The 17,285-nt window shown below is 40.9% G+C and overlaps 1 protein-coding gene across 16 annotated transcripts in view; it reads left to right on the top strand.

Annotated features, from left to right (window-relative positions):
- SYNE1 (spectrin repeat containing nuclear envelope protein 1) overlaps positions 1–17,285 on the top strand; it is a 529,762-nt gene that overhangs the window by 491,042 nt on the left and 21,435 nt on the right. For 12 of the 16 annotated variants that reach the window (XM_028847246.2, XM_077999556.1, XM_077999555.1 and 9 more), the window contains 8 exons: positions 4,565–4,752; positions 5,614–5,764; positions 8,470–8,652; positions 8,920–9,057; positions 10,931–11,122; positions 12,214–12,547; positions 15,037–15,105; positions 16,791–16,933. In XM_028847246.2, the coding sequence (XP_028703079.2) occupies positions 4,565–4,752; positions 5,614–5,764; positions 8,470–8,652; positions 8,920–9,057; positions 10,931–11,122; positions 12,214–12,547; positions 15,037–15,105; positions 16,791–16,933 (1,398 nt within the window). The remainder of the gene's footprint in view (positions 1–4,564; positions 4,753–5,613; positions 5,765–8,469; positions 8,653–8,919; positions 9,058–10,930; positions 11,123–12,213; positions 12,548–15,036; positions 15,106–16,790; positions 16,934–17,285) is intronic. The other 4 variants (XM_077999552.1, XM_077999559.1, XM_077999551.1 and 1 more) reach the window with 1 other exon arrangement.

The following is a 17,285-nucleotide window of genomic DNA, read 5'->3' as shown; positions in this document are numbered from 1 at the left end:
ATCTGATGGGCTTAACCACTCTGGAAGGAGTTTTATTAGTTCCATAAGAGAGATAATAGAAGCAAGCATTATAAATTTGAGAGAAAGAGAGGATTGTAAAATCCAGGAAAAATGACTTATCAGGAGATCGAGACCATCCTGGCCAACATGGTGAAACCCTGTCTCTGCTAAAAATACAAAAATTAGCTGGGCATGGTGGTGTGTGCCTGTAATCCCAGCTACTCAGGAGGCTGAGGCAGGAGAATAACTTGAACCAGGGAGTCGGAGGTTGCAGTGAGCTGAGATCATGCCACTGCACTCCAGACTGGTGACAGACTGAGACTCTGTCTAAAAAAAAAGAAAAGAAAAAAGAAAAGAAACATAACCGTAGCATATTTTGTTCCTCAAATGTGAACAATATTAAATAACCATCATCATGAGAACAGTGATTATTACCCTAGCTCTAAGTTGTACTGTAACAGTCATTAGAGTTCAGTCAGCCATGTAGAAGTTTATTTCTTCCCTACTAAAGAAGAATTCATAAAGTAATTACTAAAATGGACAAATCAAGCAGTAGCTATGTTACTTAGAAATAGAGAAGTTATATATTACTGAGAAATACAGAAATAGGTCGAATGTGGTGACTCACCCCTATAATTCTAATACTGTGGGAGGCCAAGGCAGAAGGATCACTTGAAGCCAGAAATTCGAGGCTGCAGTGAGCCATAATCACACCCCCGCACTCCAGCCTGGGTGACAGAGTAAGACCCTGTCTCGAAAAATGAAAAAGTGTAGAAGTAATACCAGAAGAAAGAGCCACAAGAGATGGAAATGGTTGCTGCTGAACAGGTGGACTCCGGGGTGGAAAGCACTGCTTTATTCAGAACCTGCTAGTAGTTTTTTACTTTTTACTACATTAAATATGCACATATAGCTTTTTAATTAAATTTTAAATTAAAACTTTAAAAAAATCTTGTATACCAGTGGTTAAAAGTAAACTTTCTGGGTTCAGATCTTGGCCTCACTACATTCTCATATGATCTGATTTATAGAGCCCTGATTTATAGAATGCCAATCATCAGAGTACGCACCACACAGTGTGATTATACAAATTACTAAAAAGAAGCACTGAGCACAGTGCTTACCAAACACAAAGTCAGGGCTTGATAAATTTTATTTTAATCATGTCATAGTTACTACAGTTTCCTTTGTGGAAAATTTTTAAGAATCATTCTGTCTCTACTAAAAACATAAAAATTAGCTGGGCATGGTGGTGTGCGCCTGTAGTCCCAGCTACTCAGGAGGCTGAGGCAGGAGAACTGCTTGAACCTGGGAGGGGGAGGTTGCAGTGAGTTGAGATTGCGCCACTGCACTCCAGTCTGCTGACAGAGCGAGACTCCGTCTCAAAAAACAAAGTTAAAGCTGAGCCTGAAACTTATTTGTCTTAGGGTACTTATGTATGGTTATAAATCCCCTCAAATCTTAGGGTTGCCATTTCACATATTGATTTTAACAAAAACTTTTGAGTATTTAGGGAAAATGAAATAAAAATGCTAACTTTCTTAAATGCATGGTTTATTATCCTTCCAACTGTATATCCTTGCACAAAATGTACTTTAAGACCTCAAATGTACTTGGTAATCTCATTTACAGAATTATTTGTCTTTGTGTTTATCTTTAAGCAAATACTAAGTTTAATTTTTATATTACTTTATATTTTTAGAACAGCAATTCATGTGACATACTCTTTCACGTAAGTGAAGGAGGTTATGTTAGAGATTTGAAAGGACTGTTTATAAAAATATAAATATTTTAGTAGAATTTATCGTCTAGTGTCTAGTTTATAAAATCTCCAAAATGAATTAAAGGTACTGTTAGACATTTGACAATAGCTAGTGTGTTCGTACATGTTGTCAAGGGAAAAAAATAAGAGGAAGAGCAACACAAGAATTTAAATCCCAGGTATCTCCGTAAATTGAGGAATTTTTAGAGCAAGAGAAAAGCTAAGCAAATTCAAGAACTTCCTGATGAAAGAAAAGGAAAACACACTAAAGACATTGATGAATATCGCAAACAAAAAAATTATGCTGGTAGAGCTCACTTTTAATAATGGAACTTACTTGGAGTAAATGGAGTTAAAAGTTCAATAGAGAAAACAACGTACAATTTGGATTTACATTTTATACAGTTAAAATGAAGATTTCACGCTGTTGGACTCCAGGGAAATCCAGTGCTTTGCTTTTATCAGAAAACATTTTACTTCTATCCTACATTAAAAATTGCTCTACGCCAGGCGCAGTGGCTCACACCTGTAATCCCAGCACTTTGGGAGACCGAGGCAGGCAGATCACAAGGTCAGGAGTTCCCGACCAGCCTGGCCAACAGGGTGAAACCCCATCTCTACTAAAAATACAAAAATTAGCCAGGCATGGTGGTGGGTGCCTGTAATCCCAGCTACTCGGGAGGCTGAGGCAGGAGAATCAGGAGGAGAATCAGACAGGAGGTTGTAGTGAGCCAAGATCATGTCACTGCACTCCAGCCTGGTGACACAGTGAGACTCCATCTCAAAAAAAAAAAAAAAAAGTTGTTCTCTGAGGAAGCTGCTGATGTCATGCATGATATAGTCCCTTAAATAGTATTTCTACATATTTGTGGGGTCCATATGATATTTTGTTACATGCATAGACTGTGTAATGATCAAGTCAGGGCATTTGGGGTATCCGTCACCTCTGGTATTTATTATTTCTATGTGTTGGGAACATTTCAATTTCTCTCTTCTAGCTACTTTGAAACATACAGTACATTGTTGTTAACTATAGTTATTCTACTCTATCAAACATTAAAACTTATTCCCCCTAACTGTATGTTTGTATCTATTGACCAACCTCGCTTCATGGCCCCAAAACACTCTTCCCAGCCTCTGCTATCTGGCGTTCTACTCTCTCCCTGCATGAGATCAACTGTTTTAGCTCCCACATACAAGTGAGAATGTGTCATATTTCTGTTTTTGTACCTGGCTTATTTCACGTAACATAATGACCTCCAGTTCTATCCGTGTTGCTGCAAACAACGTAATTTCGTTTTTTTATGACCGAATAATATTCCATTGTGTGTGTGTGTATATATATATGTATATGTGTATATATATGTCACTTTTTCTTTATTTGTTCGTCCATTGATAACCATGTTACCTTTTAATGATGGTGGAATTAACTGTTTAAAAAAGAATGCAAATCAGCTGGGTGCAGCGACTCACACTGTAATCCCAGCACTTTGGAAGGCCTAGGTGGGCGGATCACCTGAGGTCAGGAGTTCAAGACCAGCCTGGCCAACATGGTAAAACCCTGTCTCTACAAAACTACAAAAATTAGCCAGGCATGATGGCGGGTACCTGTAATCCCAGCCACCTGGGAGGCTGAGGCAGGAAAATCACTTGAACCCGGGAGGCAGAAGTTGCCATGAACTGAGATTGCGCCATTGCTCTCCAGTCCGTGTGACACAGTGAGACTCCATCTCAAAAAAAATAAAAAATAAAAAATTGAATGTAAATCTTTGGATCTTAAAACCCAGTTCTTGAGTGCCAGCTCTAGCACGTGCAGATATACAGGCCCTCGGTATCTATGTTTCTACATTGGTGGATTCCACCAACCGTAGATCAAAAGTATTTGGGAAAAAAATTGGATCTGCATTGAATATGTACAGACTTTTTATTCTTGTCATGATTCCCTAAACAATACAGTATAAGAACTATTTCTATGGCATTTACATTGTATTAGGTATTATAAGTAATCTCAAGATGATTTAATCTGTATGGAAGGATGTGCATAGGAGGTATGCAAATACTACAACATTCAATATCAGGGACTTAAGCATCCATGGATTTTGGAATCGGAGGAAAGTTCTGGAACCAATCCCCTGACAGATACTAAGAGATGACTGTATTGCATTGATTGATTGATTGGGATGAAAGTGATGTATTCGTGAAGTAGAGTCTGGGGCAAGATTCCTTTTTTTTTTCTTTTTGAGACGGAGTCTCGCTCTGTCGCCCAGGCTGGAGTGCAGGGGCTGGATCAAGCTCCGCCTCCCAGGTTCACGCCATTCTCCTGCCTCAGCCTCCCGAGTAGCTGGGACTACAGGCGCCTGCCACCTCACCTGGCTCGTTTTTTGTATTTTTTAGTAGAGACGGGGTTTCACCGGGTTAGCCAGGATGGTCTCGATCTCCTGACCTCATGATCCGCCCGTCTCGGCCTCCCAAAGTGCTGGGATTACAGGCTTGAGCCATGGCACCCGGTCAAGATTCATTTTTTATTGATTAAAGAAGTTAGTTTTACTCCTAGTATAGACTATTTCATTTGTTCAGTTTATATGTTGGCATTACTCACATAGCTAAAATATTTCTACATCCATTTTCTAGTACTTTTGAGCTTGCTGGATTTCATAAATGAGGTTCAAGAAATATCATACATTCAGGGAAATTAAATATTTGTCAAGGTGTAGCCTAACCATTTATCAACAGATGTTGCTTCAGTTTCTCTCATCTGTATACATGTAATTGTTGAATAAAGCCTGTTGCGTTCCCCGGCAGGAACTTCAGAGAGACATAGAGAAGCACAGTACAGGTGTTGCATCTGTCCTCAACCTGTGTGAAGTCCTGCTGCATGACTGTGATGCCTGTGCCACTGATGCCGAGTGTGACTCTATCCAGCAGGCTACAAGAAACCTGGACCGGCGGTGGAGAAACATTTGTGCTATGTCCATGGAAAGGAGACTCAAGTGAGCTGGGATGCTGAAACAGGGAAGAGGAAAGACCAAAATGAAAATAAAAATCACCCAGAGTGATTCCACTGTTCACTCTTTCCTGTTGGTTACAATGTCCAAAAATAGCTGTGGCTTCCCAAACTTGCTATTATCTACATTTAGTTGGGAAAATGAGTAGGTATAAAAGTAATATATAAATATAACAAGCCAAGTTATGTCTGACTTAACAGTTTAAAAATAACACGGAAACGTAAAAGTACACCCTTGTCAAAGAAGCATAACATTTCAGAATGTGTGGCTGTGAAAACAGTGATGTTCTTCTATTAAAAATTAAATAAAAACACATTTATCTTTAAGCCCTTTGAAATTTAAGGTGGCAGAAAATCGTGCTGTGTTGGAAAGTGACATCATGGCTGTGCTCTCTGGTAAACTGTTGAAAGCTTAATATTTGTCCTGCTGTCATAGATTGACTTTTGTCAGTGTGAGCTGAATGTTGGACTTCAATGGATTTTCAGACCTCGTTTTTATTTCCGTAAAACACTGGCATGAGTGCACACTGTAAACCTGCTGTTGCTTTTCTAAACTTGTTGCACACGTCCAAGGCAGCTCATGTCATGTGTTTATAATTTTCAATTGGACTAATTCAAAATCCAGAGCTGCAGGACATGTTTTTAAAAAAATAAAACAGCTGTTTTATTTTAGTTCAAACAGTTGTCTCTCTTGCGCTCTGGTCAAATTTGGCTCGAGCCGTGGTTATTGTTTGGCACAGCAGTTGCCTCTGTGGGCACCCTTAATCCAGTGGCAGGCATCAGACCGGGTTCTGGAGCAAAAGCAGCCTCCAATAATCAGATTCTGTTCTTTCCTTTTCTGCCCCAGAATCGAAGAGACGTGGCGATTGTGGCAGAAATTTCTGGATGACTATTCACGTTTTGAAGATTGGCTGAAGACTTCAGAAAGGACAGCTGCATTTCCCAGCTCTTCTGGGGTAATCTATACAGTTGCCAAGGAAGAACTAAAGAAATTTGAGGTGATTTATAATTCCAAATTTTTAATCCTTATTTTGCTATTAAAGTAGCCAGCTGGTAGTTGGAGTTCCAAGACCTAAACTAGTTGTTCACCACATGTTATCTGTTCAAATTGCTGGGTGAGGACTTTGCAGCCATCTTTATTATGACCTCATAAGTAGGCAAAGAAGGAGGAAAAAGAGGTTTTCCCAAAAGATCTTGTCATGATTTTTATTTCAGAATTGTTCCACAATCAACCATCCTTTCTACGATTAAAATATGATGTTTTTATACTATAAAAATCTACCTTCCAAATACATTTTTGTATTTTCTTTACCTAATCGGAGTGTGTGTGTGTATGTGTGTGTGTGGTGTGTGTGTGTATTTGATAAAAGAGTTGGCTCTAGAACGGAATAAAACATTTTCATTATAATTCATTTCTAATTACACAGTGAAGAGTAGTACTGGTCTTGAGTCCCCAAAACTTTTCAATTACACTGCTAACTATAAGGCTAACTTTTACTTTGAAAGTTACAAAATAGACGAAAATAGCTGTAGTGTAATCATATTCATAAAGAAGTCATCCAAGAATTGATTCCAGTACCTTGCCTGCTTGCACGATCTCGAGTCCACTCTGTCACTGCTGTACAATGAAGCTCTGACTTCTCCACTGCCTTTCCTTTTCATGGAAGACCTGACCTAGCCCCACCCTGACCATTTTTAAATGTGAAGGTGTTTTTCCTTTCAGTTCCCACTGCTAGGCAGTCGTGTGCTCAGACATGTTGACAGCAAAGAGTTCAGAAGCATTCTGACCGTTCTCGGTTGCTAATTCTGCCCCAAGTTCCTCGAGATGTTTAGAAATAAGACTAAAAATGCAATGAAATGTAGCTGCATTCATTTTTACCTTGTGACATCAGGTAACCAGGCATTTACTGAGGCCTATGATGGGAAATAGGAAGTTCCCTTTTTATTCTTATGGAGTTTAAAATCTCAGGGTTGTACATGGACAGCTATATGAATCTAGAAAAATGTTCAAATACTTTGTGAAATGAATGAATTACTCTGATGTCTGAGTGGTGAATGAATTTATATGCACTATACCACTAAATTAAAATAAACAATGCTTTTATTCTTATATAAAAGATATTCCCTTAGAAAACTACTAGTAAAAAGCACAGTAAACTCTGCAGTAGATTCCAGGTCATCTCGACGTGAATGAATGTTAGTGGAAGAGCTGCTCAACTGCATCTTACCATACTCAGCTTCATAAAGGTTAAGACCTTTTATAATTAGCTTACACTGCAAAGCAGATTATATAAGATTCTTTTTGATGCTATTTTAGACTCTCAGATTTTAAAGCAAAAGTTAGCCTTATATTTAGCTTTTATAATGATTGATTTTATTATTTATCATGAATTTTGTCATTAATTTTCTTAAGAGACAGAAATGAATTGCAGAAACAAAGTTGTGCTTGTGGACAGTCTTTAGCTGGTCCAATCGCATGAATGTTTAGGCTGGATGTGGGTGTGCTGGGGTATCTCCCTGGGGGTGCTCCAACCTTACGCCAGTGGGCAAACACGTACTGTGGCTTCCAGTCATGGCCAGAGCTGAACTTTCCTTACCACTCCCTTTGCTGGAGAAATAACTTAAGGTTTTGAGACTGGAAGCTAGGATTTCCTAGGATGAAGGCTCTGAAAGCAACTCTCAGAAGGAAAGCGATTTAAGAGGCAGAAATGTGGTCACATGTAAACAGTGTGATGAGCCAAGGAAAACAGAATTTGGGGATTTGATGAGTACAGTTCAGTTTACTAATTATAATTTTCATTTTGGTCTAATGCCAAGATAAAAATCAGTCATAAATCATACAAATGATTTTTTTTTAAGCTTCATTTTATTTTGGCCAAATCACTTTTATGCTATAGGGCTCTTCTGTATTGCAAGGAAAAGGCAGAAAAGAATATTTTACCTTCAGAATCTCTAAACTGTCCCTGGGATAGCCTCAAAAATAGATAGATGCTACTTGTGTAGGGCGGTACACTAGCTCTAACATGTTTTATAAAACCTAATTAAATCACAGGGACAACGAAAAAGAAACCGAGCATGTTCCAAATTTTTTAAAATATAAAGTTACTTGTATTTTACTAAATTACTTTTCTTAAAAGCATGTAATAGCTTGATGTTTGGAAGACCTTTTGCAAAAGGTAGTTTTAAGTTTTTTCCTAATGGACAGCAGAATTGAGGCAATCTCTAGATTTTTAGAAAAGTACATATTTTACAAATAAACAGTTCCATTATAGATATCTTTTCTCCATATTGACAGCAGAAATCTTGGACGTTTCAAACTCACATTTCCACACACGTGTATATGTTTTATAGTGGTTTGCTTTGTGGGAATATTTGTTTCCAAGACATTAATTATTTTTAAAGCTCTGTGTATATGTATGTGTGTGTATATGTGTGTGTCTATATATGTGTGTTGTATGCATGTGTGTTTATTACTACTCCCCGTTTTCATATTTTTCAATTTATTCACTCACTTTCCATTAAGCTGCGCTAACTAAATGACTTTGCTTTAACAAGGGGAAGTATACCATTATTAGACATCATTCTTTCCCTCTGTGATAGTGTAACTTCCCATTCTCCCAGAGGCTACAATAAGAAAACCAGGAGCCACTACTGAGAGTCCTTCGCTGATTTCCCACACTGATATGCTTCCTTGTGGCCTTAGGCTTTCCAGCGACAGGTCCACGAGTGCCTGACGCAGCTGGAACTGATCAACAAGCAGTACCGCCGCCTGGCCAGAGAGAACCGCACTGATTCAGCCTGTAGCCTCAAACAGATGGTTCACGAAGGCAACCAGAGATGGGACAACCTGCAAAAGCGCGTCACCTCCATCTTGCGCAGACTCAAGGTTTTTGCTATGCCTCGTCTGTAATTTAGAGGCCAGAGGATGGGACTGGGCCATTCGAATGCAGTCTTGAGACACAATCTCAGTGATTTTGTAAGAATGGGATGGCAGGAGGAGTAAACGGGGGAGTGCTATAGCAAAGGATTGCAGGCTTCTCACTGCCTGCTGAGAAAGTGACTTTACAGAACACTGGAATTCGTTGTGCCATCTCCATATGTTTATAAGGACTTTTCATAAAAATAATTGTTACTACTTTCCTCTGCCTTCCAGCATTTTATTGGCCAGCGTGAGGAGTTTGAGACTGCGCGGGACAGCATTCTGGTCTGGCTCACGGAGATGGATCTGCAGCTCACTAATATTGAACATTTTTCTGAGTGTGATGTTCAAGCTAAAATAAAGCAACTCAAGGTAATAGATTATTTTTCAAATTATCAATGTGAGGAAAGCCTGAAAAGGAAAGGATTTGTGGCTGTTTTTGTGAAGAACATAGCAAATAACTTTTCTTTTGAAAAATTAGTTCTGGACTGCAAAAAAAAATTCAGAAAATATAAAAGATATAAAAAAATAAGATAAACAGCACTGCCCAGAGATAACCACCATAGCTTATCTCTGGGTAGTGCTCTTATCTTCTTTGATATTGATATTGTTGATATTTTTCAACAGCTTGCTTGATTTTCAGTCAGCATGATTGCCAGGGTATTAGGGATGTTCTGTTGTTGTTATTGTTGTTTTGTTTTTCTTAGAGACTCTCTCTCTCTGTCACCCAGGCTAAAGTGCAGTGGCACAATCTCAGCTCACTGCAATCTCCGCCTCCCGGGTTCAAGCAATTCTCCTGCCTCAGCCTGCCAAGTAGCTGGGATTACAGGCACCCACCACCACGTCTGGCGAGCTTTTGTATTTTTGTAGTTTTTTAGTAAAGATGGAGTTTCACTATGTTGGCCAGGCTGGTCTCGAACTCCTGACCTCAAGTGATCTGCCTGCCTTGGCCTCCCAGAGTGCTGGGATCACAGGCATGAGCTACCCTTCCTGGCCTTGTTGTTGTTGTTTTCGTTTATTTTTTCTAATTTGTTTGTAGCACCTTCACACGGTTCCTTTAACTTCCATGTTGCAAAGCAATACAACTTTCTATATCAGGATTTCATCCCTCACAGTCTACATTCTTAGATACCAAGTTAATTTTAAATACATTTTGTATTTTTCACTATATAATTCAAACACAGTGGCTAGCTAGAAATTTGAATAGGAGGGATATATACATTAGATGTAAGGATTTCCTAAAAGGGGGAGTATTTAACAAATTGAATATTTTCCAAGGCAGCTTATGAAATTTTCTTCCCAAGATAGATGGATTTTTTTAAAGAATGGTCATGATGCCCATAACCTTTGGGTTGTTATAATAAAACAAGGAACTTTCCCTTAGTCATCGATTCTTAGGATGGAAGAAACAATAAACCCTGCTATTCTGCCTCACCCTCTCCCCTGATTCCTCTCTCCTGTCGTCTCACAGGCACATCAACATTTACATTCTTCCACGGAAAGTTTCTGCCAAGTGGTAATTGAATCTTGTCCCTCGGGACCCTGGCAGGATGATGGAACTTTTTACTACCCTCCCTTCTCTCTTGGGAGTCTTTTTCACCATTGGACAATTCAGCTCTTCCACAATTTATTATTGTATTGAATTAAAAGTGAACACTGAAACATACCCCGGTGATTTAAATCTTTTGCAACACATAGTCTAAATAATCTTCCTGGAATTCCTTGTTTTTCAAATCATTATAACTTTACATGCCTATATTCTGAAATAATGAAAGAATCACCTGAGAAAAGGGTGCGGCATTGGATGGCTTCTCTTAGTCATGTTTGACATTAGGATGAGGACATCTGAAATGAAAATGTTCGGGATTTCTTTAAAATGCCACATTTATTTCAGTGGCAGTGTATTGACTGCCATTGCTTTTATCAGGGATAACCACTGCTGTCAACTTACAGTGGGTTTGAATATTTTTCCCTGTTATTCTCTACCCACACTACCTGTAACGGTAAATTTTATTAGCTAAAAGCACTTTTCTGATCATGGAATTCGAATGTTTCTATTTATGACTCCTGTTCTGGCTGAAACTGTGTATGTTTTACTTTAGAAGGGCTTGTCTCGTGATTGTATACGGTCAATTAAATAGCCCCTACACGTCTGTTTTAATGTAATGAGAAATACATATATTATGATTCTTTTATATCAATGTAAGCAACAACAGCACAATCACATGAGATTTGTACTCCCTAGGCCTTCCAGCAGGAAATTTCCCTGAACCACAATAAGATTGAGCAGATAATTGCCCAAGGAGAACAGCTGATAGAAAAGAGTGAGCCCTTGGATGCAGCGATCATCGAGGAGGAACTAGACGAGCTCCGACGGTACTGCCAGGAGGTCTTCGGGCGTGTGGAAAGATACCATAAGAAACTGATCCGCCTGCCTGTATGTAACATTGATTTTCTTAGTTGTCACTAAATCTAAAGAGAATAAATCATGTGGGATTGAGTTGTACAGTGGGTGAGAGCCCAGACTCTGGAGCCGGAGCACCTGAGTTCAAGTTCTGGCTTTGTCCTGCATTGTCGCTGTCGCCTTCAGCAAGCTACTCACTTCACCCTTCCTGCCTCAGCTTCCTCAAATGTGAAACTGGTTTAGTAGCAGTAACTACACTGTACAAAGGATTGTTTTGAGCATTAGATGAGTTAATGTATACAAAGAGTTTAGAAGAACATATTTGACTCTTGTCTTCTATGGAAGATAAATAAGAGTCTTCTGATCACAGAAACACATGGGATGGTGCTACTCTAGAAAAGCCTCTAGAAGAAATAAGGGAAGCCTCCAGAAGAAATATGATAAAAAGAAGCAATGTGAACAGCTTCTCAATTGATGAGGTTAGGTTTAGGTGAATTTTCATTCTTCCATTTTCCTAATTGCTACCATAATCACATCTTACCTATAGAGATGTTACTAGAATATTTGGAATCTTCTACGATCAAATCTATTTTATATCTGGGCTATAAGGGCAAGCTAAGGTCTTAGTAATTTGCTCTTATTTCCGATCCGTGCCAGTGTGTAGGTGTTGTGTGTTAGGCATGGTAGTAGATTGCCTGTCTTTATAAAATTTATTTAATCTTATATTAATTATTTGAAGTAGGTTTTAATGTTATCCCCATTTTACCAACAATGAAACTGAGGCTTAGATAGGATAATTTATAAGACTGTTTAATTTTTTACCACACAGAAACCCTTTGGGGTGCCTGGGAGTGTTATTCCCACTTTATAGATGAGAAAACTGAGGCCCACAGGAATTAAGTTCCTTATCCAAGCTTAAATAGGAAGTACACAGCATAACTGAGATTTCAACCCAGACAGTCAAACTCTAGAGCAGCACTGTCCCCTATATTTCTGTGATCAGAAGATTCTCATTTATTTGCTCATAAGAAGTTAAAAATTGTCCCCACATGGTAGGCAGGTGGCCCAGATAAGAAGCTAGTCTGACCACTACAGTGACGGGGTTGCCTTGACTTCCCTTCCAGCTCCCAGATGATGAGCACGACCTCTCAGACAGAGAGCTGGAGCTGGAAGACTCTGCGGCTCTGTCGGACCTGCACTGGCATGACCGCTCTGCAGACAGCCTGCTTTCTCCACAGCCTTCCTCCAACCCCTCCCTGTCGCTCGCTCAGCCCCTCCGGAGCGAGCGGTCGGGACGAGACACCCCGGCTAGTGTGGACTCCATCCCCCTGGAGTGGGATCATGACTATGACCTCAGTCGGGACCTGGAGTCTGCAGTGTCCAGAGCTCTGCCCTCTGAGGATGAAGAGAGTCAGGACGACAAAGATTTCTACCTCCGGGGAGCTGTTGGCTTATCAGGTAGGAGACAGCCAGTGTGTCAGCTTAAAGGAAAGTCAGAGGGAATTAATATTGCCCTGGAAACATGACAGCTATCCAGAATCATTTGCTTCCCTCTCCCATGCAGGGAAATTGGACCTAAGTGAACACTTAGATATGAATGTGATTATAAAATGCAAATTTTGGTGTGGCCATTGATTTATTCCACGTAGATTTGTGGTAGCAGGTGACAAGCACTTTGCCAGGTCCTAGGGATACACAGTCCTCTCCTTCTCCCAGAGCTTCCCCTTTAGTGTGGGACACAATGAGACACCACTGTGTGAAGTGTTTGGGGCTAAGATGGCAGTGTGGTGGCAGGACACACAAGCAGGGGCAACAAAGCTGGAGTCCTGGGAGAGGCTTCGGGAAAGAAACCGTGGAGCTGAGTGCAGAGGGTGAATCGATGTTGGTCAGGTGGGCTCAGTAGTGCTTAGAGGAAGAAAGGAGGGGAAGCCTCCCTGCTTTGTGATTGGCCTGGTGCTTTTGATCATCAGCAGTTTGTCTGGAATGACAGGCATGGAATGGACAAAGTGAAGAGCCTGGCTGTGAGGCAGCCTGTTCACCATGGGAAAGAGTTTTGGCTCCTATCCTGAAGGTTGTGGAGCCACAGCAGGATCTGTGGAGGGAGGTGCTGGGATCCCCCTCCTCAGGGATGTGCAGATTTTCATATTGTATCTTTCTGGATACCACAGGGAGAAGAGCATATTCGGGGGAGAGAGCCCAGATGAAACCATTTACAACCTCAGACAGAAGTAGGGTGGTGGCTTGAACTAGGGGAAGCAGCATTGGGAGTGGAGAGAATAGGAGAGATTTGAGAAACCACACAGAACAGAGAAGACTTCTCCTTAACTCTCAGTCCATTGAACTGGGATGGAGGCGATTTTCTGGGATGGGCATCTTGGTGAAAGATGCAGGTGGTCCTAGGCCCTGAAGACCACAAGAGGGAAGGAGCACTGTGGGTGCAGTGGGGCAAGGGAGGTGGGGCTGTGAGAGCAGGGAGGGGATGAGTTTGCTTGTGCGAATCCTGATCTTGAGATCCCTGCGCAATATCCAAATGCAAAAGTCCAGTCATAGATGCACAGGTATGAAGTGCAGAAGCCGGAAATGCTGATTGGGTAGTTATTCACAAGTAAATGGCAATGGTCCTGGAGTGAACGGAGGAGCTCACACAGGAAGAGTGTGTGAAGGAAAACAAGAAGGACCACCACCCAAGCCACACATGCAGTGAAGGGATGGACAGAGAAACAGGAACTCTGTAAGGAAGGTGGATAAAAATAGAATAAAGAGTTGGAGGCTGATTTGTGGCACTTGGAAATGCATCTCATACATTCTCTAAAAGGACATCTGGGGATTTCTGTTTGGTTCTGATGGTTTACATCAGATTCCCAAAGGATAACACTGTTCTAAAAAGAAAATTATTTCTCTCATTTCTATTTTGTCTTTACAGTAAGGCCTATTAGTCAGGCATATGGCATCTGAAGCAGAGCTGTCCAAAACTAGCCACTGGCCAATTGGGACTGTTGAGCTCTGAGATGGGACTGTGCAAATTGAGATGGGCTGTGCATGGAAAACACGCTTACATGAATTTCAAAGACTTAGTATAAAGAAAGAAAATAAAATAATAATAATTATGTTGTTTACATGTTATAATCTCTATCTAATATAGTGTTAAAATTAATTTTCTATGTTTCTTTTTACATTTCTAATGTGGCTATGAACCCTTTAAAATTACATATATAGTTCATGTACAAATATATGGGACAGTGCTTCTCTGGAATCTGACTGGGCTGAAATCTCAGTTCTGCCAAGTTTCTATTTAAACTTGGATAAGGAACTTAATTCCTCTGTGCCTCAGTTTTCTCATCTGTAAAATGGGAATAACACTCCCAGGTACCCTGTAGGGTTTCTGTGTGGTAAATTTGTGCTCAGACCAGAGCCTGGCTCATAAAAACACTCTTGATCTCTGTGAGCTCTTTTTTTTTTTTTTTTTTTTTTTTTTTTTGAGACGAAGTCTAGCTCTGTGGCCCAGGCTGGAGTGCAGTGGCATGATCTCGGCTCACTGCAACCTCCGCCTCCCGGGTTCAAGCAATTCTCCTGCCTCAGCCTCCCATGTAGCTGGGATTACAGACACCTGCCACCATGCCTGGCTAACTTTTGTATTTTTAGTAGAGACGGGGTTTCACCATGTTGGCCAGGCTGGTCTCAAACTCCTGACCTCAGGTGATCCGCCCGCCTCAGCCTCCCAAAGTGCTGGGATTACAGGCGTGAGCCACCGTGCCTGGCCCACTGTGAGTTCTTATGATTCATTTCAGGAAAGCTTTGGTGAGCCTGCACGCTCCTCTGTGCACTCAGGAACTTTGTGTCTACAGTAAATGACTTCCTTTTTTTCCCCTAGGAAAGTTATTTTCCTGCACAAGGGATTCAAGGTTTCCAGAACTTAGCTGTCAACTTAGACTGTGCTTTTTTTGCAGATGTAATGATCCCTGAAAGCCCTGAGGCCTATGTAAAACTCACAGAAAATGCAATCAAAAATACCTCTGGTAGGCATGACAAGCCGGAGCCAGCCTCCCTCCCTCCCCTGTATAATAAGCCTCCTCTCTTAGCACATCTGCTGTATCTCTCCCAGCTTTGTGGCTCTAGCATGTTAAGGCACAGCCTTCCTCTCTTACTGCTGTACTAGAAGAAACAGCTGGTTAAATCCACACCAAGAATAAGATTTCACTAATCCAGTGAAACAAAATAACTTCTCAACTCGTTAAATGGTAATTGGTCTCATTAAGTATAGACCTGTCAAGCCCATTAACAGCAGAAAATATGAGACGGAAAACCCAGTCATCAGCCTCCGTGCCCTGGTGTTCTACGTGGTGTGGTAACTTCAGCTTCACTGTGCACAGACCTACCCGGGGCTGGAGAGTCAGGGCGCAGGCTGTGGTCTCAAGTCCGCCAGCCTGCATGAGTGACCTTGGGCACATCCACCACTTTATCCTCCCCATCTCAGGAATCCCGTATGAGACAGGGGGCGAGATCAGATTTCATCTCTAAACAATATATGTAATTTTAATTTAAGAACTCTTATAATTTGAAATGAAAAATGTATTCCACGGTATGTTGAGCCATAGATAAGGACAGAACTGTTCCTGAAACAAGGAGAATTAAAGAAAGAAAAACGAACTGTAGTTCAGCAGTTCAGGATCAGTGATGGGGGGTGTGGGGGGGATAGAGTTTGAACACAGTGATATGATACTGAATCATGGAGTTACTAGTTTACGCTTCAGTTTTTGAAGAAAACTGAAGGGACAGAAAGCAAAGTAACATTACTGAGAGGGTGATTCCCAGGGAGAGACCTCTCCTAGGTGTATCTAGAAGGCCTTTTTTAGAAACGAATACATTTAATAAGGCTTACTAATATTTGTTCTGCTTTCACCCCATGCTAACTTCACTCTGATGGTCAAATGTTCTTGTGTAGTTCAAAGATTTTGATACACACACACGCACACACACACACACACACACACACAATAATTTTACAAAGAAATGTTACAACTTTGAGAGGAGAATGAGCCAGAATTCTAGGCTATGAGTAAGAACCTGCCTAGGTGGAAATGCTAAAATCTTAGCTTTCCTCCTGGTTTTGTTTCAGATCTTAGATAAAAGCAAGTCATTGCTAGTTTGATATCTCTGTATATATCTATTCTGAGGCACTCTTTTCTTGATTAATGAATTTATGCCTTCAGTAAATGATGGATCTACCTGAGCCTTCCGTGACACTATCTTCCCCCTGAGGTGCACAAAGAAAAATCAGAGGGAGGACCTTCCCCTGCTCACTAAGCGACAGCAGAAAGAACATGAGAAAAGAACAGCTTTCTCCTTACTGAGACGCAGTAGACACCATTGCAGATTTTTAGAAAGGCCTTCCAGACAACATTCAGATGATCAGGGTTTCAGCTTGAAGAGGGACAGGTGCACGAAGCTGTTCAAAACTGACGGAAGAGCCGTTTTGCGACGTCCAGTCTGCTAGGGCTCTCAGTCAAGCACCTTCATTGGTTTCGCCATTTTAATGTCTAACCCACCGGCACGATGGTACTAAATTTGCTTTGTAATTACCCACACCTGCCATTTCTGTGCTGCTGTAACTGAAATCATTTCTGAAACTTCTCCTTGAATATCAAGCTTTAAATAAGTCAAATAGTTTGTCCGGTAAAGATTCTTATGGTTGCCACCGCAGGGGACCACAGCGCCCTAGAGTCACAGATCCGACAACTGGGCAAAGCCCTGGATGATAGCCGCTTTCAGATACAGCAAACCGAAAATATCATTCGCAGCAAAACTCCCACGGGGCCAGAGCTAGACACCAGCTACAAAGGCTACGTAAGTATCCTGGCCATCCTCATTCTGACCTGTACGAAACCACAGTTCTATGTCAAAGAACAGTTTGTCTGCAGCATAAGGGCTTATGTGGTCTCTGAATACCATGCTGCCCTTGAACTCATGAACCTAGATGTGCAAAGCCAAGCCCTGTTATTAAGTTACCATTTGAGTAGAACTTGTCTGTTTTTAGGCCCACAAAACTGTTGTAATGACAAACCTGTTCCTTTACACTGAGCACTTAGGGAGATCATTTTCATTGAGAGCCACAAAATACTTTGGCTCTCAAAAGTCATTAGGCATTTTTCCAAATTCAACTAATAATTTGGACCAAGGCTAACCTTGGAGCAGCAGA

This window comes from Macaca mulatta, chromosome 4, assembly GCF_049350105.2.
Source record: "Macaca mulatta isolate MMU2019108-1 chromosome 4, T2T-MMU8v2.0, whole genome shotgun sequence".
Classification (NCBI taxonomy): Eukaryota; Metazoa; Chordata; class Mammalia; order Primates; family Cercopithecidae; genus Macaca; species Macaca mulatta.
Note: the sequence above shows the minus strand (reverse complement) of the source record. Positions and strands in the feature narration are given on the sequence as shown.